This window comes from Pollicipes pollicipes, unplaced genomic scaffold (genome assembly GCF_011947565.3).
Source record: "Pollicipes pollicipes isolate AB1234 unplaced genomic scaffold, Ppol_2.1 Scaffold_7231;HRSCAF=8579_pilon_pilon_pilon, whole genome shotgun sequence".
Classification (NCBI taxonomy): Eukaryota; Metazoa; Arthropoda; class Thecostraca; order Pollicipedomorpha; family Pollicipedidae; genus Pollicipes; species Pollicipes pollicipes.
Window position 1 is genome coordinate 27,845,836 of NW_023597034.1, and position 24,597 is coordinate 27,870,432.

Here is a 24,597-nt window from a genome sequence, read left to right on the forward strand (position 1 = left end):
ACTTATCTGGCCCTCGGGCGCGGGTGCTCGTGACCGGGTACTGATGCGATAGCTGGCGAGCGGCCAACTGAGCCACTCAAATAGACCAGTCACGTGACGTGTGCTCGTCCAGCCCGTCCATCCAGCGGGGAGCCTCTACTGCCCGTGCTCTCCCCCTCAACTGGTCATCACCCAGCTGAGTGGAGCGCACCTCTAGGTGTCGTCACTTACTCGGCCTCAGCACGTAGCCGCCGATGCCCCCCCCCCCCCCCCCACCCCGCCCCCCGCCTCGTGCCAGCGACACCACATAAACAGCGCCCGGTGGCCCTGGCGGGGACGGGCGCCATGCGTCCGGCCGCGGCGGCGCAGTGACGGCCACACGGTCCGTGCAGCAGCCGGCAATGGAGCGGGCCCCGATCAAGATCACCGGTGTGGAGACCCACGACCTGCGCTTCCCGACCTCGCTGCAGCTGGATGGCTCGGATGCGCTGGTCAGTGGTCACGTTACACGGCGGGCGGATGGTTGCTATTGAGACTCGCTGACATCACACTGATCTGATCAGTCAGATGTCCTCCAGTGATGCAGCAGCAAAGACAGGGCGGGATATGCGCTCTCCTTGTCTCTTGTGACGAAGACTATTCGTTGTGTTGGCAGCTGCGTGTTGCTGGGATAGCGACTTTCCTCTGTTTCGAAGGTCTTAGACCTAATAGCCGGCCGGTGGTGAGAGGCGGGGGTGGAATCGCAATGTCCTATAAGACTTTTCCCAGGCGCCCATGCACTGCGAATCTTATGGATGGGTGTTCTTGGCTATATGACGGTTGAGTATTACGTTTTTGGACGGCGTTCACGTAGTTGTGGAAATTAGCTTTTGTCAAATGCACACACCACAGTTATTGAAAATAAACTTTATTTTTTGCACCAAATCACCGTCGTCTCTCCCGTGCCTCGTGTGGTGACATCCGTGATCGACTGACATTGGCCTGCTCTTAGAAAAGTTAAGTGAGGTGGAGAGTCGCTAGCGCGGCTCATTAAGGGCCCCTTCCCCCGTAAATCACGTCACGCCTTTTTGACATTGCTTTGTGCGAAATATTGAGTTCGTGATGGGTCCGAAAATGACGCCCAATCGGGTCGCTGATGTCCTTGCTGCATGCCGCGCGCCAATGGTCAAAAAAGGTAAAAACGCCTCGTGGTAGAATGCGTCAGCATGACAACTGTATGATGTGTTTCCTTAAACGTGACACGCTCCGGATTCTTATGAAAGGGAGTGTTGCACTTCTACATTTGCAGAGGATTTTGAACTGAAGTAACAATATCAAAGGCCATTCGATGCAGTTCATAGCCCTGCCTTTCTCAGGACCCAAGACCTTTAGTTTCTGAGCTACACGCCGCAAAGATATGCAGACAATGTCGTGCAGATCATATATATATATATATATATATATATATATATATATATATATATATATGTGTGTGTGTGTGCATATTTATATACGTGTATATGTATGTATGTATGTATATACTAACACTGCGAGAAAGATTCAAAACACGATCACATCATGATATTTGGCTCATCAAACACCCAACACCGCCGCGGCCTTCCATCTGGAGATTGAAGTGCTAGAAGTGAGTGCCTGGTTAACAATTTCGCATAGCTTGTTTGGCAGCGTCTCAACTTCTTACAAACGTTCCGTGACGCAATCAGACAACGACGTAGAAATTGAAGAGCATGTTTACGAAATACAGAAGTTTTGTCGCCTGTAACAGTTTTTCCACTTAAAAGTGTACCAATGATTTCTAATGAGCTTATTTCATCGCATGTGATACCTGCTAATCGACATCTTTGCGTGGGAAGCAATCCCTTTAAAGGGAGTGTTTCACATTTGAAGATATTGAAGCAAATATCAGATATGATAAAGCAAGCCCACATATAACTATTGTTGTTTTTTTGTTTTTTTAGTAAAAAATGGCTGCTCTAAACAGCACAATTCTCTGTTTAGTAAATGCACTCCCAATGCAGCATGGTTTGATTACGTCATCGTCCTCCTCACAACATTGATTGAAAGCCCTTTGACGGCCGTTATATCTGTAAATTGTGCTCACGAACGGCAGATATGAACGCCTCGACAATCTTTTTTTCTTGACCTTGATCGTCGCATAGCTTATGAAGCGGCATGATTTGAATTACGTTGTTATCACGTCATTGATGCAAAGGTGACTTTGAAATACCCTCCCCGATGCACATTTTCCTATTTTCGGGGCGTGTAGCTCAGAAACTGAAGGGGCTCGGGTCTTAAGAAAGGCAGGATTGCGAACAGCACCGAAAGGTCTTCAAGATGGCTACTTAGTTCAAAACCCCATTTAAATGTGGAACACCCCTTTAAAAGGGCGTGTTTGAAAGGAGTGATGGAGAGCTTTGAATTATATGTTATAGCTCACCACAAAATGTTAATTTTAAGACTCATCTGATGAAGGCATGGTTGCAAAAATGTAGGGGACTTTGCAGCTTATTTAGTGTAGAACCTGGAATTTGAGACTGAAGCAAAGAGTGCACGGTAAAACACATCATAGAAGCGTTAAAGTCCGTTGTGCCTACACTGTGCAAAAATATCCCGCCAGGTTCGAAATACCATATATTTTATTGTAGGCAGCCGGTTCTTATTATTGCAGCACCATGCAAGCAATCGCTTCACTATCTATCGCCAACCTATATGCCACTTTTGCCTAACTGTCAAAATCGCACGTGTTTCAAGCGTCAACACTTATTTGCCCGATGCCTGGAGTTCGGCGGCAGCGGTGTCGGACAACGTAGTGCAACGCAATGGTGCCAGACTTGAGCTATACTGCTTGAGCGTTTGAATCTTAGGGACGGCTGGACTTTTTGGGCTATGCTTGCTCTCTGGCTCCCGCAACCCCTGTTACGGTTCAAGAAGTAAATCGTCGTTTTACCAGGGCTGTTACTATCGTACCTGACCAGCAGTTACACATATTAGACGCTTGGTAATTCTGTAACGTGCAAACCGGCTCTTCCGCGGCGCGATGAGTCGAGGGACACTTACGAGACGCACCGGTCAAAAGTCCCACTTTTTTGTCATATTTCAAAGACATACCAAGAAATATCTCAGGACCAGTTATGTGTTGTGAAAGCACTTGAAAGTGTCACAACAGCACCGTCAAGGCATAATAAGGACATCAGTTTTAATTATGTTTGTGTCCAAGTTACGCTGCCAATGCGTTGCAACAGTACAACGTGTCTTACCTGCATTCGCAACCTCTGTCATCGTGGCAACCGCCGTGGTATCTCTATTGGTGCCCCCCCCCCCAAAAAAAAAGTTTGTGATTGACCCAGCGGGCGGTAAGGGGCTGTTCCTGAGAAGTGCGTTGGTTTAAGTTTGAACCAGTGCGTCACGATGGACCAGGTGGTGCTCCCACTTCCAAAGCCAAAGTGCGCCCCGAAAAGGGCTGTGTGGTAAACGCCGCAGAGAAGAAATCAAAGCCATAGTATACGTTTCGTCAAATTCTCGGGGCGCGATAATAGCGTCATGTTTTCTGATGTTTTCGCTGAACAGAGCGTTTCAAGCATTCGTAACATTCATTACACAGACACTTTGACAATTTAGTGTATTTCAAACATCACAAGACATACATTGGAAAGAGCAAAGCAAATGAAATATGTTACCTCCGTAATGGTGGGCAGGGAATCCAATGAGGTTTTTCCTGCAGAAGCGGTTAGTGCAAATAGAAATTCTGAGCTATTCAGAAGTCCTCCAAGAAATTGACATTACGGATCAACTTGTACGCGTCTCATAAACCATAAGTGAAAAGCACAAAAATTGGCATGCTCCCTTTATAGAGAATCCTTCGCATTTCAGAACATTGAAGCAAGCATCAGGCTTGATGAAATAGGTTCGCTTTTACCTATTAGTATACTCAGGGGGGGGGGGGGACGTCGCGTTTTTTGCTCGGGGGACCCATAAATTCTTATCCGAGACGCATATCTTCACGAATATTGTCCCCTTTACTCTGCGGTCATAATTGGGAGATGATATAAGGAAGTCCTTAAGCTCCTGGGTTATCGGTATTATGAGCTCAAAATTCCTGCTTTGGGTTTATGACCTTCCATATATCAGGAGATACTGGTTTAATGGCATTGTAGTGCTGGACAGCGAATATTTTAACGGTAGTCAATATTTCAAGCCAATATCACTAACTCAGCGGTCACTAACACGGCGTCTCGTTACGATTACGATGCATGGTGAAGGTCACTAACGCCGCCCTTCGTTCCGTTGAATTAGAATAACCCCCGTACAATGTCGCTTACTAAGATGTATTTTCCCCAATTTTTGGTCGAGGACCTTACTCATATAATGGAAATATAAGCAGACACCGGCTGTCAGCCAGTGTGATCTGCGGATACACACACACACACACACACACACACACACACACACACACATATATATATATATATATATATATATATATATATATATATATATATATGCATATATGGTACATTGCTGCGCCGGCTTTAAGGATGTTTACCCTCCGGTTCTGCTTCAATTTGAATTTCACCATGGTTTGTGTGTCCTTCCTGAAGCAACATAACTAAGGCAACACAACCATGAAGTGCCATGGTCATGTCAAACGAAAATCTGAGCAAGCAATGTTTATTCGAGACAACAAACCACCCGTCATGAACAATATCGTAACCAGTCGGCCTCTTTCGAACTAACACGTGGTCTGACATGGATATTTTATTGATATTACTTTTTTGTGATTTTACACTGATTGTTTATTTGAGTTCTTACATTTTTCGCGGTCCGAGTATTTTTTCTTTCAATTTAGGAAAGGCATTTCAAGAATTCGGTGATGTAATTAGGCAGGGCAGTTTGTTTCACGTTTGCGATTTGCTGCGTGTGTAATGCCCCTTATGATTCGTCAGCCACCCGACGAAAAATTGCTGTCCTAAGTGCTCTGGCGTACCTTTGGCATATCTTGTGTTCTCCGCAGTTATATGAATCCTAATCAATGTGTTTGGCCGCGATTATCTGTGAACCGACTCAAAGAAGGGTTAGAGATTATGAACGAACTGATGTCATGATCAGCTGTGCTGGCCTTTCGTCCTCTCACCGGCAGCACACCGACCCTGACTACTCCGCCACGCTGGTCGTGCTGCAGACCAACTCTAAGCTGCAGGGATTCGGCACGACTTTCACCATCGGCAGGGGAAACGAGATCGGTGAGAGCGGGCTGCGATCGGGCAGCGGGTGTCAGCGTGGTGCAGCCCCAATGGCATGCCCCTTTCCCCGGCGATCCGGCGATCCTGGGGCCGGAAGACGCGTGAATGTTGCCTGGAATGTGGTGGTGAATGTGGCTTGTGCAGATAGCCAGCGCCACTTGTTATAAAGGCCTCACGTTTACTGCGCTTTGTCGGCCCAGCTGATTTATTCTGGACGTGTTTTTGACTGGCTGAAAGATCGTATATGCGTCTTGTGCGCATGTGATGCTGTTTCATATGTTTGTTTACACCAATCGTATCTTTCAGTATGCGAGTGCGTCAAGGCCTTGAAGTTCTTGGTGGTTGGCAAGACGCTCGACTCTATCGTCGATAAATTCGCCGTTTTTTGGGATGGAATGGTGAACGAAAGTCAACTACGATGGGTAAGCTGGATTCGGAAGTAGAATGTCTAAGAAATAGGAGTAGCCTATCCATTTTGTGAGCTGTTGAGGATATAGCTGCATTCCCAGTTAACAGAAAACACCACCAGGCATGTAAAGGCATGTTGCCGTAATATCAACTCATCTATATCCCCATTTCCTGTTTTTTCTCTGAGGAATAAGGCTATTGCTACCACCTTTTCATCGTTTTACTTGAAATTCTCACCGGCCGCGTCTGAGTGATCGATTGGTGGCATTTCGACGACGTGAAAAAATGAATTGCAACCTTTTAGTTAAAAGCGAAGTATGGACGGAACAGGGCACATAATAACGAACAAATGGATGGTAAATACAGACCAAGAATTTGTGCACGTGGCAACGTAAAGTTCGCCGTTTTTCGAAATTTCGACTTTCCTGGTCTTGCCGACGATTATCGACGCAACCGTGCGCCTTACAACCTGGTGTGGGTAAAGTCATTGCAGACGGTACATTGGTCGACGCTTTGAAATTGGATCCGCGATCCTACCATCTCCGGCTTTCAGCGACGCCATAAAACATGAAAACCGTAAAAGTTGGACAGGTCCATCTCGACCGCCTCTGTGACTGTGATTGGCGGCACTTGCTTGTGGGCATCTGGCATCTCGCGATTCCCGTTTAGTTATATACCTATGTCATTTCCTGGTCGTTCCGACCCCTGGCTGCCGAGATGTGGCCACGATTTTGTACGGCAGCACGTCTGCTTTGTCGTTGGACATATCGTACGGGCGGCCCGAGAAATGGGTCGTTTTGGGCCCATTGTTATTATGCGGGCAACCCGAGAATAACGATAGGCCTAAAACGGCCCCTCCGCCACACGCCACGCCTGAACTCTGACAGCAGCGGCTTGCGAGCTACCCGTGAAAAACCGCTTCGCAAGCCCTCGCGTCATGTCCAAATCTACCTTGCATCGATCCGCCGCTCCGCCTTTACATGGCGCTACGCAGATCGGGCCAGACAGACAGACGCAGCTCAAGCCAATAGTATGCAGGCAAGTAGGACATGTCGGCCTTTGGCCAACGACTTCGCCTTCCTTGTCTTCTAAATCGATCGTGACCACGCGTGATGATAAGTCACCAAATTCGTGAACCTTTGTAAGTCCTCCGCCAATCTTTAGCCTCTCTCATAGATATCTAACCAGGACCGGGCAGATGTTGTGTTGCTGGCACAGAAGGAGATGCACGTAGTATCGAAGGCTGAATTTCATCCGCAAGCCAACTTTCCCGCGTGACACCATGGGGTGAAATACTTACAGCTTTGATGATAACACAGCACTGAGTGCCGGCCAGCTTTCCTAAAGTTTGTATCAAAATGTTGTGGACGGGTTTTACATATATTTTTGCCTGTGTTGGCACGCTTGCTTCGACGTGCTTCCCCTAAATTTCACCACTGCCACTTGCCAACGCCACTGCAATGCTTATGTGTTGTTAGACCGTTAGTGCCGCCAAAACAAACCTCTTGAGGCCGGGGTGAGGGCTACTGTACCGCAGAAGTGATCTTCGCTGAAAAACAAATCGCTCCCGCAACGCCGCAATGAAGGAATAAATGAATACATAAATGAATAATGAATGAATGACGGTTGCCGGACGTCGGCAACATGCGGCGCGTGCTCGTTTCGTCGTATTTCTTTAAATGCTCGCCGCGAACAACTGGGGCGATGAACCGGTGGAACTTGAACGACGCAAAACTGTGGAATACAAGTGTTTAGGTAAAAGTAATATATGGACGGGACAGGGCAAGTCGAGGCATAGATTTTGAGGTGTGACGACTGGTGTGCGCTGTGCACAGAGTGACGAATAAGCGGTGGTAAATGGGGTGGTAAATAGGGTAATGGATTAGTGCCTGCGGTGATGTTAATTTCGCCACGGTCCCGGCTGCAGCTTAATCATTTCCGGAAATGCTGACATTCCCGACTTGCTCAACGATTACTGACGCAACCGTGCGTCGCACAAACTTGTGTCGGGCGAACAAATTGCAGCCGGTACATCGGTCGGCACGCAAAAATTGGATTCGCACCTCAACGCACCCTCGAGTGGGGGCCAAATTCACCCCGAAGGTTTTTCCAGAATGGTTTCCGAACGGCGCGGCGCAGCCACGCCAAACTTTGCATAGCTGTAGAGACATGAATAGCGGATCGTTTGGTATCAAACATTTAGATGCACGTTATAAGGCCACTGACCTAGGGCAGGTCAAAGTCGGGCCATGGATTCTGCGAAGTCAATTTATAGGAGATCGTTCAATCTGATGCAACAATGAAGTGTTAGACGAGACCATACATCTTTGGGATTTTTTCTTAGGCAGCTCAACAACTGACTAAACAAACCCATTGACCTAAGATCAGTTCTGAACGTGAGACCAATGTCAAAGCCAGTCTGTTTTGTTACTCTAGGGTGTGCCGTATAGGGTAGTTTTTGGTGCTCGTTTTGAATTGATTAATAACAGGAACCGGATTATACATCTTCCATGCACTTCTCAAGGGTCAGAATAGTTCACTGACCTAAAATGACCCAGGTCGGCATTTTGTTTTTGGGAACATGCTGCTTAGCGCAATTTTTGTCGCTTATTCCAATGCAAAACTCAAAGCAGTCTTGTATGATTTTAGTCATCATGACCTTTTTGAGGTCAGACAAAGTCAATGACTTGAAGTGATCACGTGCCCCTTTGTTTAGAACAGATATCTAGGTTCTGGGGGATTTGGAGACCAAACTGGAAATTGACCTTGTTTGACCTTGTTTGATCCGAAGGTCATGGCCCGGGAACGTCAAAATTTAACCCGAGGTAGTTCTGGTACAGACCAACACACTCTGCAAATTTGGTATTTCTAGCTCTCTTAGTTCCTGAGATCTCAGTGGGGTAAAATTGATTCCCCACCCGAACAAAAGGTATTCAACCGGCCACTCGGGCGCGTGTTAAAGCGCTGGCTGTCGAAATGCAGCTTAAAACTTGGAAAACATAAAAACCGGCCAAAATCATGTTGGCCACTTCTGTGCGCGTGACATGTGGCACGCGCAACCACAGATCTGGCACCACGTGATTTCCCGTTGAATTGTATACCATAGAGTGCTTTTTTCTTGTTGCTCTGACCCCTGGTTGCCGAGATGTGACCACAATTTCGTACGGCTACTCGTTGGCTTTGCCGTCGGTCGGCTTTTCGGGCCGTCCGTGAAAACTGATGGATCTAAAACGGTCCTTTCGCCACGTGCCACTCCAGAACCCCGGACTACACCGGCTCGTGACCTACCCGTGGAAAACCGCGTCATGTGCCCGCGCGTCGTGTCCAGATTTCTTCACTCAGCAACCTGCGGTCCGGCCCGTGCACGACGGTACACAAAACGGGACGGATAAACAGATAGACGCGCCTTCCTCAAATAGTTATTTAGACAAGTGTGACCCGCCCGCTTCGCTGGGCGACGTCTGAGATGATTTCAGGGCGTGACGACTGTTACTTTGACACGTTCCAATCAGCCAGCTTATTGTTGCATCTCGTCACCCGCTGAGGTAGGGAACATGGAGAAGGAAACCGCCTTTGTGTACCAGTTCTTTCTTTACGATTGAACCGAAAACAAATGTGAATGGATGCTATGACAACCCAATATAATCGTTTGCCCTTTCGAGAATGACTTTCCATGCTTTGGTGGGTAAAGTGCATAGCCCCAGTCGCATTCTATGCTTTTTTATTACACCGTAAGCGGAAATGAACAATTTTAGTTAAGGCCTTAAGCAGACGGCCCTCGCTTTGATATGACATGACTTTTGAGTGCTAGGCTGGGTAACTCGCCTCGCTTCAATGCCTGGTCCCTCTGATTTTGAAACTTCATGTCACACGCGGACTGGGATAACTTCAGCTAAAACCTGAATAAAATTCATCATAGCATAAGAAAGGGAGCATTACACATTAATTTGGCCAAGCCGCTAAACCATGGGAAGATGCCATTGACCAGACATCTGCCACTAGAACTGAAACAAAGCAGTGATGCTGACCATCCGTCCCACTCCGTGCGTGCCCTCGTGCCTGAGGCAAACTAACGGGCTGGCCAGGCAGATCATGTTAACAACTTTAAAAGCTGACAACGTGAAGAGACGGATATATCGCTGATTCTAACCCGAGACAAGCGTTCGCGTAGCGTGCACAAGTGCTTTGTTACATTGGCATGCAACAAAGCCGATGAGAAACCAAGGTGCAGCGACACAGAAGAACCGCATTGCTGTCCGATCTGCAAATCAATTTATGCGCGTGGCGCCAAGGCTTAGGTCCGTTACGGCTGTGACGAAAATTGGTAGCCCCCGTTGGCAGCCCTTCTCGCCCGTTGCTTATCCGATTGCTGTAGGCAAGTTATTGTATGAACTGAACAAAGCCTCGCTATTGCCTTTATTACATCATAAGGCAACATGTTCATTCTTAAATAAAATCCGATTAAATCACTTACATAGATACAAAAGTTGAGTCACACCCATGTTATTACGGCCAAGCGGGTGTAACACCAAATTTCGCTACGCAGATTTAGGTGAATCACTAAAACTTTGACTAAAGCTGTGTCAGAGAAAAACAATAGACGCCGGTCACTCTTCTGCGTCGTTCTTACCTGCAAGTTATTCTTGAAGGCTTCCTTAGGTTTTTGACACTTAAAAGTTATGTTTTACAGCCTCCTCAAATTAGATTGTGTAGAGTATCGAGCATCTGTGTATATTATTTTACATTTATGTATGCCAATGAGACCATCACACCGTCTTGCAATGTCACATTGCTACCTGGTTGTCACCTTGCATGATCGTCGTCGTTATGGGGACTTGACGACGCGATCAGCTAGTGGGGTCGTATGATTTCGCCCGCCTCTCGCCTTGGCATGAAGGACATTGCGCGGGCATTGCGTAATTAGTGCAATAGCCTGCAAGGCGCTGCAATGATGCGCGCCGTTGTTACCGTGACTCAACCCTCCCGCCCGCGACCAATGAATTAAAACCCCAATCCCAAAGAATCTCATGACCAAACCTTTGCCAACTACTGTTGTATGTGTATGTAGTATGGAGATTATATCTTGACTGTATTCAGGTAGATTATTTTAAACTGATCTACGCAAATGCAGCAGCACAGAGCTCCGGAAGAGCAAGACTCTGCAAGCTGAGCATTCATACTGGGCATTCATTTACAACTGGCCTGTGTTATGCAGACGAACGTGATACTAAAACGTCCGTTGCAAGGCTTGAAGCATGTGCGGGCTCAGGCTGTTGGCAACATTGTTTACAAAGAAGACCATCATCATGTTTATTGTGGCCCGTATTCCTATTGGCTGAAGCACTGCCATCATGAAAACATCCCTAGCGTGGCATGTGTGTTGTAGGCACACAGACGTCACACGTGATTGTCAGAAACGGAGCATAGGAGTGTGAGATACAGATTCGTGAGTTGTCAACGTAGATCAGTTGCTGATGCTGTGACGTGACTTCCTCAGATCGGACCGCAGAAGGGCGTTGTTCACCTGGCTACCGCCGCTCTGGTGAACGCCATCTGGGATCTGTGGGCGCGCAGAGAGGGCAAGCCTGTCTGGCGCCTGCTGGTTGACATGACGCCCCAGCAACTGGTCGATGTCATGGACTTCCGCTACATGTAGGTGCAGCTGTAGGAGGCCTAGGTCGCGGATTAGTGAATGCAGGCTAACACCGAGAAGAGCGTTAGCCTCTGGTTTCATGTGACCGATTACCTAGCATTAAGTTACACAAGATATGCTACATATTTCACATGATACCTGTGTTCCGTGTCCTCCGAAAGCATCTTCAATCTCTCATTGTGTGCCAGTCGCGGAGGCTTCAACACTCGCCCATCAATTGCTGACTTCTGTGGCACAAAACACGAAATCGAATGTTTCGACAGTGGTTGGAGCCCGTACTGACCGTAATTCACCTGGTCACCACCGCAGCTCGGACGTGCTCAGCAAAGAGGAGGCGCTAGAGATGCTCACCATCGACCCCGCCCTGAAGAAGCAGCGGGAGCAACGCATGGTGGCCGAGGGGTATCCCGCTTACACCACCGCTGCGGGTACGGCACCGAGACGGCATGCGGTACCGCTGGGCAGACGCGGAACTTATGCTACTATCGTCACGCGTCCCGCTCCCGGAGAACGTTGGTCGTTGATATCGTTTGCCGCTCTGACTAAACGACGTCAGGAGAACAGCCACCTAATTAAAGTAGTGGCCAGGCGAAGTAAGTGATACTGACGTATGCTGACCGGCTTTGTCCGTCCCACTTAGCTCCAAAGATTTGTCCGTCCCATTGGCTCAGTTGGTTAGAGCGCCTGCCTTTCGATTCACCCGCCCGTGGCGGGACCGTGTTGAGGATTGCGTCGAATGACCAAACAACCGAATTTATTTTGTAATAATGTTAATTGGACGACCGAAATTCTCGGAAGTGGTAGCCCTGCAGGCTGTAAGGAGTCATTCATAAGTTAAGCTCCGTGTTGATGGGAAAAGTTTGATGGACCGTAACCGACCGACCGATTGGAGGAGATGGAAATTTAATAAATATGCGTGACTCACAACAACCAGTAACATGTCAGGTGAAACCATTATTCAGGCATGTTTGGGAACGAACTGACTTAGGGGTAAAGCAGCATGTTGGGAGCCAAACTGGTAAATAGGCTTAAAGCCTTCGCCGTTACTGTGTCCATCACCAAAAACAGTCATTAAACGTTCATAAGTTCAGAAGGATTGAACACCGCCATAGATGACATCGTTTGGCATTGAAATGGGCGGTGATCTTTGGAAGACCGTAAAAATCAAGGTATTCTCTTTAACCTCTGCACAGGTGTAGGTATCGCAGGGTGGCTTTAGCATCTGCGCAAGCGTAGGTATTGCAGGATGGCTCAGTGATCATTCGCCTTTAAGTACGCACCGGCAATAATCATTCGACCAAAGAGAACAAAAAAAAAAAAACCAGTTTGAGACATTGGCATCCGACTAAGCGACATTTCAAGACATGGGCATGAGGTAAATATACATTTCAGCTTATAAGCACTTTGCAAATCTGATAGGTCGGCAAGAATGCATGTCAGCAAATAGCTCTTCGACGTTAGACATTTCTCCGGTTTGTAAAGCGACAAAAAAGAGAACATGTCGACACAGTACCGTTCAGTTTAATGCATTCGGTAAAAAGAAACTCAACTAAAAACCCTTGGATTATTTATCTGGATTCGGCACGAGGCAGACCGCTGGGCGCGCCATTTGTCTGGATTCCGCGCAAGGCAGATCGCTGGGCCCGCCATTTGTCTGGATTCCGCGCAAGGCAGACCGCTGGGCCCGCCATTTGTCTGGATACCGCGCAAGGCAGACCGCTGGGTCCGCCATTTGTCTGGATACGGCGCAAGGCAGACCGCTGGGCCCGCCATTTGTCTGGATACCGCGCAAGGCAGACCGCTGGGCCCGCCATTTGTCTGGACACCGCGCAAGGCAGATCACTGGGCCTGCAGGTTGGCTGGGCTACCCGGACGAGAAGATCCGCGCGCTCTGCCTGCAGTTCATGGAGGCCGGCTGGGACGAGTTCAAGATCAAAGTGGGCCAGGACCTGAGCGACGACCGACGACGCTTGCGGGTCGTCCGCGAGACGATCGGACCGAACCGGCGCATGGTCAGTTGCTTGGGGCTCGCAGGATCTGGTCAGCTGACTGTGAATCGCAGGGTCTGGCCAGTGGACTGGGGATCGCAGGGTTTGGCCAGTGGACTGGGGCTCGCAGGGTTTGGCCAGTGGACTGGGCTCGCAGGGTTTGGCCAGTGGACTGGGGATCGCAGGGTTTGGCCAGTGGACTGGGGCTCGCAGGATCTGGTCAGTTGATTGTCAATCGCAGGATCTGGTCAGTTGACTGTGAGTCGCAGGGTCTGGCCAGTGGACTGGGGGTTGCAGGGTCTGGCCAGTGGACTGGGGGGGTTGCAAGGTCTGGCCAGTGGACTGGGGATCGCAGGGCCTGGCCAGTGGACTGGGGGTCGCAGGGTCTGGTCAGTTGACTGTGAATCGCATTGTCTAATCAGTGAACTGGGGATCGCGGGGTGTGATCAGTGAACCATAGTCATAGGGCAAGGCCAGCAGACCGGACCGCAAGGTCTGATCAGTGGGTCAGAGACAGCGGGGTCCAGCCAGTGGCCGGGGCCTCAGAGTCTGGTCGTTGGGGAAACGGCAGGGTCTGGTCAGTGGGTTGGGGGCAGAAGGTCCGGCCAATGGGTCGGGGCTGCAGGGTCTGGTCAGTTGGGCAGAGGCGGCAAGGTCTGGCCACTCGGGGTGGAGACGATAAGGTCAGAGCGGCGGCCCGAGGACCGTGGGGTCTGGTGGTGAGGCCGGATATGGCGCGGGCCGGTCATTGGAAGGGCGGCAGGGCTAGTCAGTGGACTGAAGTCATAGGGTCGCGCCAATAGACCGGGCCACAGGGTCTGATCAGTGAACCGCGGACCGCGCGGTGTGGTCATGGAGTCGGGTATGGCAGGGTCTGGTCAGTGGGCCGGGGGCCGCAGGATTTGATCAGAATCTCAGAGACCATAGGTTTGGGTCCGCGGTCCATAGACCATACAATGTGGTCAGGGGTTTCGGGGCATGAGGTCTAGCTGGGAGGACCTAGATGATAGAGTGACATCCATGGCCTGATTTTGACCCTCTTCAGATCAGCGACATTGACAGGCATCTTAAATGTGTTACACCAAAAGCTAGGCTAGTCAATTGTCTACAGCTAGACAGTGCCTGGCGTTGCCACGCCACAGCTTCTTGAGTTGTTCCGGGAAAACCTTTACGAAAAGGTCAAGCTGCTATTCCCCGCCCGAGCGCCTGTTAAGCTAGACACACGTTGAGATATTACAACATGGAAGCCGGCTAATGTCCTGTATGAGCGGTTGAAAGCCTCACATTTCTGCCCTCGACGAGTGAACGGATTGGATTGGTCTCTGCAGGGTGCCTAATTCATTCTTTCGAACTCAGATGGTAGACGCGAACCAACGCTGGGACGTGAACGAGGCTATTTACTGGATGAAAGAGCTCTCCGAGTTCCGGCCGCTCTGGATCGAGGAGCCGACGTCGCCTGACGACGTGCTTGGCCACGCCCAGATCGCCAAGGTCAGGTCACCACTCGCCGCTTGAGTTGACTCCAGCTACAAAACAATGGCCTCCAGCTGTTGCATATTAAGATGGACGGCCTCAGTCAGGATGGTCTCCAGTTGTTACATGTTAAGATGGACGGCCTCACTCACGATGACCCGCAGCTGTTACATGTTAAGATGGACGGCATCACTCACGATGACCCGCAGCTGTTACATGTTAAGATGCACGGTCCCATTCAGCTTTGCGTCGTTTGCTCCAAATTGTTAACGCTTTTGGTCGATAAACCAACCTGTTTGTCAGGCAGAAAAGCGCTCGGTTACTGAGGATATCGACACTGTGGTTCCGCTCCGTGTCCGCTCCCAACGAATGCTTTTTTGTAGTGATCTTTCTATGTACTTGCTCGTTTTTACGCCAAGATGATGAGCTCAGAAAGCTTTCGTGGCTCCGTGCCGTGGCCCCACGATAAGTTCGCAAACTCCCGGCAGGCGCTCGCCCCGTACGGCATCGGTGTGGCCACAGGCGAGATGTGCCAGAACAAGGTGATGTTCAAGCAGTTCCTGCAGGCGGGCAGCATGCAGTACTGCCAGGTGGACTCATGCCGCGTGGGCAGCATCAACGAGATATTGCCTATCTACCTGATGGCCCACAAATTCAAAGGTCAGTGCATACGAATGTGCGTTTTACAGTGCTTACCTGATACAGGATTTTGCGTCATAGACAGGATTATTCAGATATGGTGGAAGACAACCATTCGCTCGCTTTCACAAACGTGATGGCCAAAGGTGTTGTTTTGATAGGGTGCAACAAGTTTCAAGTTCTATAGGCTGCAACAAGCTGCCTACGCTGCGATATTCTACCAGGACGGATTATCGTAGAATGAAAACAAACCGGTCGGGTAGTAGCCACAAAAACGTCAAGCATGTGCAAACCGCTACGTTCGGACATCGGACGAACCATTTTAACACGCCTACCTCCACTTTGACGTGAATATTCAATGAACGAGCTACGAAATCCTGGCGGTCGAAACCACCCGACGAAACCGATAGTGGTAATCGTCTGGCCATGATCAGCCAAACGACACTAGGCGTTTCGAACACGCCTAACGCGAGTGCTGCGCAGCAGCCTGAAGTCCGCCATACGGCTCCCTGCCGGAGTCTTTAATAGTCGCCCAGTTCAGCTTACATGCTTTATTCTCGAGGCCATACGAATCCAACAACGTCTTCAGTCACACAACATTAACCCCTACGTTGGTTGCCGTGACCTGGTTTCGACCCATGATGCCCAACAAATGCTTATGGTGCCCGACAACAGCATCTCCCACCAAGACAGATCGAGAAAACACATCAGCGCTAAGATGCAGTTATTAGCTGGAGGTGTCAACAGCTGCCTAACTTTGGGAGGAAAGTGAGACAGAGTCGGGAAGAAACCTGCTTTTAGCGTTTTTAACAATTCGCCACCACTTTACTTCACTGCCATTACTTTTCTTTATGCGATGTGTTATGCATACACAATCGTCTAAATATTTGCGCCTGGAGTATATCAATGCAAGACGCACTTCACCTTATGCGCTTCACTTCGCCACCACTTTACTTCACTTTATTGTTTTTATAGCACTGTCATTACCCAGCCCACATCACATGCTGCGCTGTGGAAACCGCTTCAAAACGGGAAGTGTCTGAGTCAATACGCAGGTGGATCAAAATCGCTATAGGATGATTGGCAGCTCACGCTAACCGCGTGGAGGCAGCGCGATTTTTAAGGACTTTGACCGTATCTAAAGACAAATTGAACACCGAATCGGTTTCTAGCGCTGCACATTGCACAACACTAAGGTTCCGAATAAAAGACATTAAGATATAAAGAGCAGCAGCTTCGCATCTAAGAAATGTCATGTTTCTAACGCATAAATCTGAAAATTGTATTTTGTAGACAAAAATCCAGAAGATGTGGTTGCGTTCAAAGCAACAACACACGGAGCGTGTATCATGGAAACGAAAGGGAGAATAGATGATGATGATGATTGGGGTTTTAGTGCGCGGCGACTTCTGGGGACACTTTGCGCCCATAAAGGGACAACAGAGCATCGATCACACTTAAAGCAAGCTTCTCCTTGCCTGGAAAAGGCGATGGTCTCGTAATTATTCGGTAGGTTGAATCGAAATGCGGCCAAAAATGAAAAAAACCTGCTCTTGTTTTGCTGAGGGCGTCAACCCTTCTAAAAAAATTGACTTATGAAACAAATTGCATGACAAGTTTTGCGTGTACGAACTCGCAGCCTTAGTGCCCGATCCATAATCCAAAGGTTGTATTTTTGAAGCCGGGTGCTCTAGAATTTTCAACGACTTTTCATGGAATATTGTGAATTGTTTGCTAACAGCCAATACATGCTGCCATTGTAATATACCGTAAAATTTTGTAAGAGCTTCCCGCAAAAATTCTGGGCTTAACACTCATCTTGATGTTAAATCCGCTTACTATTGTGTCACCTGCACCACACTACCTTCACTTACCGGGTTCTCACGTTAACTATAAACTGATAATGAAGCCTACATTGCACATCCAGTATATTTCTTAGTGTTGCATCGCAGTTTTCCTTGAACTGAGTTATGTTCTACCCGGCATCTATCATCCTGGCGTTCAAGGCCAAGACAAACATTATCGTTGAGATATTCATGTCTGACGTACATGAACATGAGCACGATTTCTGGAACTCGTGAGCATCCATACGCTCTCAAAATCCCAACCAGTTATGCATTCAGTGCAAGTTTCAAATACAAGGCACGTTTTGTGTTACATAGCACAGGAAGTTGGACAGCTGTACCAGTTATAACTAAAATAAGACGTGTAATCGAATAAGTTGAGAACAGCGTCATAACCGACCATGTGAATAGAGCGCTTCGTTCTCACTGATATGCAGGGCCCCACCCGCGAGATCAAGAGAAGCGTATGCATTACCTGCACGTCTGGCTTCGATAAAACCTGTGTGATGAACAGCGTGGTTTATGAAGCCAGACGCACACTACTCTTTTTTAGCTTGATTTCTTCACTTTCATGCTTTCCATAGTTTTGATGTGCTCCTGGATGTTCCAGTTGTGGGTAAGATATTGACTATGTGCAATGACCATGTCGAACGAATGCTTAAGTGAGCCATGTTTATTCGGAACATTATATCTATCATGAATAAACACGTGGCCAGCTGGTCTCTTTTGTGATAACAAGCGATATATAGCGATATCTCTTTTGTGATAACAAGCTTTATCGTAATTATAGACTATTTACAGCATCCTGTCTTGGCCCCAAGCTGTGGAACGACATTATGGTTTCATATTTTCCAAGAATAGCTGATATCCCTGTATCGAAAACCATCGTTAAGAACATCATCCGCAAGCATTTCGTGAACACATATTAACGTAACAAACATAATTGAAGACATTGCCATCCTTGTGCTGTACATATCCAACGCACTTCATATTTGACCTCCTTCATGTTTCATAATCAATTTCTGATATAAAGTCATGCACATATACCCAAATTCATGGCGCTGGCTCCGGGAGTTCTCCCAGCAACAAGCTCTGCTTAGCTGGGCGGACTCCCTGGAAATCCAGCTCAAAGCCCAGCACAAAAATGACCAGGTAATTGCACCCCCCCCCCCCCCCCCCGACTTGTGACTGTATAACCCTTACTAACACGGGGAATTGAGTGGTTGTAGCTTATTGGGCGGTTGTAGCGGGCTGTCATTAGCTGATTTTGGCTAATGACTACTTTAAGCCTTTTCATCTATGATTTTTCCCTACCTCCCACACAACACAATTCCCTCGGGTCTGCTCCACCGCCTCGCCTGTCTTTTTTTAAAGTTTGTTTCATCTTCCTAGCTGGGAGTGCCGCGACTTGATTTTATGTTTTCTGGTGTTAACGTACGGTTTACTGCGTCGCTGGGATTGAGGGAGGGGCACTCCTGGTTACCTGTTCTTGGGTAACGGCGTAAAAAAGCGGCCTGACATAGACATAATATGGACATTACGGCCGTTCTGTGATAGTATGCAGTGTATATTTGAACATTGCACAGGTGCCCACACATGTTTTGTGGTGCCTTAGGCGGTGTATTCGAATACCTGTTATAGCGTCCACAGCAACTTACGCTCTGCCCTTTATAAAAGCATGTTTCGGCAACTTCGGAAAATAGTAAGCGACCAGCCTATGTATATCATGTTCGCGCTTTTTTGTGTTTTTATGGAACTAATGGTTCGTGAAAGGTAGGAAAGGCCACCATCTGAGGCATATCGATACTATTTGGGCCTATTTGGCACTTTCGGTTGAACATATGAATGTAACTACAAATAAAAAATCCGATTGATGCGTAAGCACACCACTAGGAAGGGTCAAAATATGACAGACGATACTTGGTTTCTGGAAGCGCCGCTCCCATTACCACGACACCTCTCGGGGAGTTGAAAAACTACAAGGGACTCAGCTTGTTCGGCAGAGTGGCAATTTTGCGTGACCAGTTTGACAGCCCATTAGATATCACACCCATGTTCCATGGCGAACTCTAGCGCTGACGTATTGATGAGGATATTTACAAAATGTGACATTGTGTTGTCTAGAGCAGTCGCCGGGCCGGGCAACGCCCAATGCCAACGACATATCTGTATCAAACTTAATGAGCCTGTCCTGAGAGACTGTAAGCGTGCAGTGAAAGTGAAGGGGCTTTGCCCCTCCCGCCCCCCCCCCCCCCCCACACACACTGTTGCTGCACACACGGTAACATACAAGTGCTTTCATAGCTTGTTGTTTCGGCTTACATCATCGTTTTAAGACATGTTCTGTAGCATTTTATTTCTTGCTAGTTTCGTCTAATAGTCAGCCAGTCATCATAGAGCCGGCCGTAGGGTCTTGAACGCGTAAAACCGGCCGGCAGAAACCATTTCAGCCGGCTGTTTTCAGCCCTAATTGTGGCGTGAGACACCCATACGATGTCTTTATTACGTCAGGACCCGAGGAATACAACGACCAAGAGATGGTCACGAATGCCTGCGTCCGGCAGTGCCCGTATGCCCGCATGCTGGGGGTATATGCCTGAACGAGATGGTGCAGCACCTGCAGCTGTTCGACTACATCCGCGTGTCGGGCTCCACCGAGGGCCGCCGCGTTGAGTACGTCTCGCACCTGTCGGAACATCTCGAGACGCCCGCCATCTGCCGGCGCAACCGCTACATGCCGCCAGAGGTCAGTTCTGTGTCAAGTCAGTTGCGTGTAAAAATGGTCGCTTTGCTCGGAGATGGCTGTGTGCGGACTGGGGATGCTAATTCTGGCAATTGTCTCTCATCCCGCGAGGTCTCCCGTTGATCGGCGTTGAGCCAGTGGTACCTTGCATTAACATCCAAACCGGCTGCTCTTTCAGCGCCTCAGTTCACACAAAGCGCGAGTTCATGACTGAAGAACATATGGAGATTGTGTGATTGTACCACTGTACCACTGCACCATAGTACCGTTGCACCATAGCGGTTAAGCGATTGCACATGACCTACGGTAATAGTGATGTAGTGCGAGGTCTCAGTCGAAAGCTCGACGCCTTTATTGCATGGCTGGAGCTCCTGGGTGGATTTGGGGAGAGGGGGGGGGGGGCAGCAAACCTCACCGGCTCCGGTGAACGTCATACGTGGGGAAGTCCCAGGCTTTCAGGAGCTCCATGTGAAAACGCTTTCCGGCTAGCATGATGCGATTAAAAATGACGCTATTAAATAAAAGAGCCAAAACAGAGCATTTGCCAGAGCAGAAATACAGACAGCACCAAAACCACCTCTGGTTGCTCATCAGGCCCCATCTTGACACTAGGGGATCCTTGTCGTTCAGTGGGCCCTTCTAGGTCACTGGAAGCACTCTGGCTGCTTGAGGGATCTTACAGATACTTTTAGACCCTCTGGCCTATAAATGACCCTTTTGAACGCTGAGAGAGACCTCGGGGTGACTCAGGGGCTCTTTGGTCTCGCGGAGGGCGTATCTGTTCTGGCTGTTCTTGGCCTTATTTTTCTCAGGGCCGATCTGGCCACTTGTGGTCCATTTTAGCTGTTCAGGACACTTGGGGTTCTCTCTGGTCACTGGGGAACCCGTGGGCGTGGGTGGTTTTCCCTTCTGACTACTCAGGGGCTTAACTGGCAGCTCGGGGCCTCTCTGGTCGCTATAAGGCACCGCTGATGGCTCAGGGGCCTTTCCGGCTACATGGGTCTGGCTCGCAGCTCGTCTGGCTATCGCAGGCCTGCTGGCTGCTCAGCAGTCCGTTTGGCCGCCAGAGGATCCTCATGACCTCCTGGACAATCGGGGTCATGTGAGCTTCCGGGGATCCTTCGGCCGCTCAGTTTCTTTCCGTCGCCCAAGAACCTCTCTGACTGTCCGTGGGTCTTTCTGACCGCTCTGAGGCCCTCTGGACACCCAGGGCTCTGGGGAAATACCCAAAGCTATCTGTCTGTCTAGTGTTCCTCTGGCCGCTGAGGAGCCTTTTAGTCGCTCAAGGGTCCGGCTGGATACTTCAAAGCCCCACTGGCTTCTGAGGACATACCGGTAGCTGAGTTGCCCACTGGGTCGTTTGGAGTTCTTAAGCAGCATTATCATAACCGTCTGGACACTAGTTTTCTTCTAGCTGACCAGGGCTTTTTTGCTGCCTAAGGCCCCTCTCACCACTCAAGGGTCCCTCTGGTTTCTTGTGGGCCCCTCGGCTGTCCCGGACACTTTGGATGCCCAGAAATTGCATAAAAACGTTCCGTGCCCCGTTTCTGCTCAAGAGCATTTCGTCCGTTCAGGGGTCCTTTGGGCTACCCAGTGTTCTTTCAAACTACTAAGGGGCCCTGTAGGCCACTGAAGCTGGCTATTAGGACGCCTATTTGCGTGCTCAGGGCTCCGGGGCCACCCAGGGCCTCTTTAGGCAATCGGAGCCCTCTTTATCCTAACGCCGCTCTCAATATCCGTGGTCCCTTTTTTCCATTGCCCTGCTGGCATGTAAAGGAGTCCCCCACTTGCATATGAATGACGCTTAGTGTACTCTAGATACACAGCGTTTCGACCATTTAGGTCCTTGGCTGTCGTCACGTGTTATTGTAAGGTTCAACGGTGGCTGGTGTTTGGCTTTCGGCCATGCGCGCATCGCAACTCGAATGATCGCCTGAGAATTGCTGAGATATGATCCGACTTCTGCTGAGTATGAGTCCAACGTTCCACCGCTGAGATAACCGGTAAAAGCAATGTTTTGGTGATAATACCTTTTCCTATTACCTCCTGGATATTTGGAGACCTTTCGCCGCTTTGGTAGCTATTTTGTGTTGATGTCCATGCTTGGCTTACGGATGGGATTGTTATCAAGTGCTGCAACCCCATCAGAAAACCAATCGTAGACGTCACCCCATTGTGGCTTCCAGAGTAAAGATCCTGAGAAAATGTAAGGCCGATATGTTCAGGGGATGAATAAGCCGAAGTTTTAACACCGAAACATTGTCCCTCCGAAGACTTCAGAAGACTCCGTTCGAAATCCAGTAATTCTGGGAATAAGATTATGGTTGTGACGCTTGCATGGCTGAAAATCAAACGCCATCCAGAGCCGTGCAACTCAATAACACGTGACAAGAGCCAGATGATTAACTGGGGGAACGTTGTACATACCACTCATCAGAGGAGGACGATAGTGCGAGCAACTATTCAATCGGCAATATCCATGGCTCCTACCAATAATTCCGTACAGCTATCAAGGAGTTTCCTGCAAAGCTGCCGAGTTACCTTGGCCTTTTTGGTCCGATTCGTCTCTGGCATAAATGCGTGTCTATAAGCCAGGGCCCTGTTTCGGCGAGGAGGAAAAGAGCGCGGCCAGATAGGACAGATTTGCTGCAGATTTCGTTGGAAAGCTTAACCGTACGGATGGACAACTGAATGCCTGTCCAAATACTTTGAGCGCAACTGTTGTATTTAAAACTATGCTGGCTATGAAGACGTTTTTACCAAAACTTTGTCTCACCTTCGGTGCAGAAAATTTTTGGTGAAAAGAGGTGCTCAAAAGACCGATGTAGGCCAATTTCGGATGCTTAGTTTTGTGCGGCTTTGGTTGGTTGAACATGGGGAACGCATGTCAGGGTTTTGTGCAAACGGTATCAGACACCTGAGTCAAGCAAAACAAAAATTGGGCGTATTCAGCGTGTCCAGATCATTAAGGCATGACATTTGGAGTTTTTGTTTGAAAGAGTCGTCTGGAATCAGCAATAATTCGCTAGTGTAAAAGTTGTAGGAACACATGTCAGGTCATTGCCCAAACGACGACAAAGTCTCAAGCAAAAGCTAAAATTTCGCGTACCTTTGGCTTGTTCAAATGCACAATAGGCTTCCAATCACTCTCTGGTCTGCATAAAAGTTTTCACAAAACCGCTATTGTTTTGAAAGGTTGTAATGAACGGGCCGCTGTAAAAGGGTAGTACCTCAAAGCCAAGTGTTGAATCCCAGACGCCCTCTCACCTCATTCTTTTGAGAGCACATCCATCCCTGTTGCGTTGGTTCATTCCGAGCCATATACCGAATGCGTGTTGAGCTAACACCGTTGTGTTGTCACACCGGGCAGGACGCCGGCTACAGTTGCCAGTTCAAGGAGGCGGCGCTGTCCTGCTACAGCTTCCCGGACGGGAGCGAGTGGAAACGTCTGATCGCCGCCGGCCTGGCTCGCAACACACGCGACGACTAGCCAGCTAGGGCGGCTACGGCTGCGGCTGCGGCGGCCGCAGCTACGGCTACGGCTACGGCTACGGCCGCGGCTACGGCCCTTCGGGACTGGGCCCGGTTAGGGGCCGACCCGGGCTTGATCTGGGTCGGGGGGCCGGGTGCCAACGCGGGGAAGCCGAGTCAAGGACTGTCTGCCGCTCACTGGCGAGCTTTGAGAGCGGGTTACGGATTGGTGACATGACCTGGTACTGACGACTTGATAATAGTTACCTGATCAGTACCACGTGGGGGTATAGGGACCGCTGGTCGCTGACGGATACAACCTCATGGATACTGCGGGCAGATCCAACCACGAATCGGTATCAAAGATACGTTGCACCACTCAGGAGGTGGCTACATAGACCAGACAGGGGAGGCCTGTATATTGTTATTTGGTGGCTGTCCTCAGTTCCATGAGAATTATCATATCATTGAAATGAATGCATGGAAGTGGAGATGACTGTATGGGGTTTTGGGGAAGATAATCATGACAGCTTGAGATATTAGGCTGTTAGAGAGCGGGTGCAGACAATGCAAATATATGAGCGAGTCCAATCTTGAGTTTAATTCGCCGCAAGCTCCGCACTGTGTGTTATGCGTCGGTGTCTGGTGGAAGCCTATCTTGAGAAACGGTCGACTGCAAACATGCCGCGTCTCACGGCCCGACTCCTAACCCCCGCAGACACACGCGGCTGCCAGCCATCTCGGATTGATCTGCTCATTGGACCACATCCGAGGTAGGCGTAAGGATCGCAACAAGTCGGCACAAGCAGATCTGGCAAAGGCGCTGCGGTGCATTACACCGTGTGGCGTAATAAACAGTCATGCTATCACGGATTTACTCCGTCATCATTCATCTATTCATATTTCATAATTTATTCATAATGACTCTCTCACGTGCAATAACGACCTATGGAATGATCCATATTTTAGTATGTGGAAGCTAGTATCAGATGCAGTGCAATAATCTCAGTTAATGATTAGCAGGAACGTCACTTTATGCGCGTTCGGGGGAGGGGGAGGAGCTCAGTCCCACATCCCCAATGCAGACTTGCAGACAATGCAGCCACTAACGCTCCTCTGCGCGCCTTCAATGCATATAGGGAAAGGGGGATTACTGCAT

General features: G+C 49.1%; 1 protein-coding gene across 1 annotated transcript; it reads left to right on the forward strand.

Moving 5' to 3' along the window:
• The first annotated feature begins 319 nt into the window (after positions 1–319).
• LOC119110421 (mitochondrial enolase superfamily member 1) lies at positions 320–24,014 on the forward strand. The gene is made up of 10 exons (XM_037234244.1): positions 320–470; positions 5,117–5,219; positions 5,526–5,641; positions 11,125–11,279; positions 11,590–11,708; positions 13,135–13,292; positions 14,625–14,759; positions 15,230–15,401; positions 19,789–19,970; positions 23,338–24,014. Exons 1-10 carry the CDS (start codon positions 381–383, stop codon positions 23,455–23,457), a joined length of 1,350 nt encoding a protein of 449 aa, XP_037090139.1. The 5' UTR covers positions 320–380; the 3' UTR covers positions 23,458–24,014.
• Positions 24,015–24,597: the final 583 nt, after the last annotated feature.

What these genes read in the sequence shown, in the direction of transcription:
- LOC119110421 (XM_037234244.1), top strand. Translation starts at nt 381, where the DNA reads ATGGAGCGGGCCCCGATCAAGATCACCGGTGTGGAGACCCACGACCTG. An exon ending in GTCATGGACTTCCGCTACAT is followed by an intron (nt 11,280 to 11,589) that starts GTAGGTGCAGCT and finishes TCACCACCGCAG; the next exon opens with CTCGGACGTGCTCAGCAAAG. An exon ending in ACCGCTACATGCCGCCAGAG is followed by an intron (nt 19,971 to 23,337) that starts GTCAGTTCTGTG and finishes CACACCGGGCAG; the next exon opens with GACGCCGGCTACAGTTGCCA.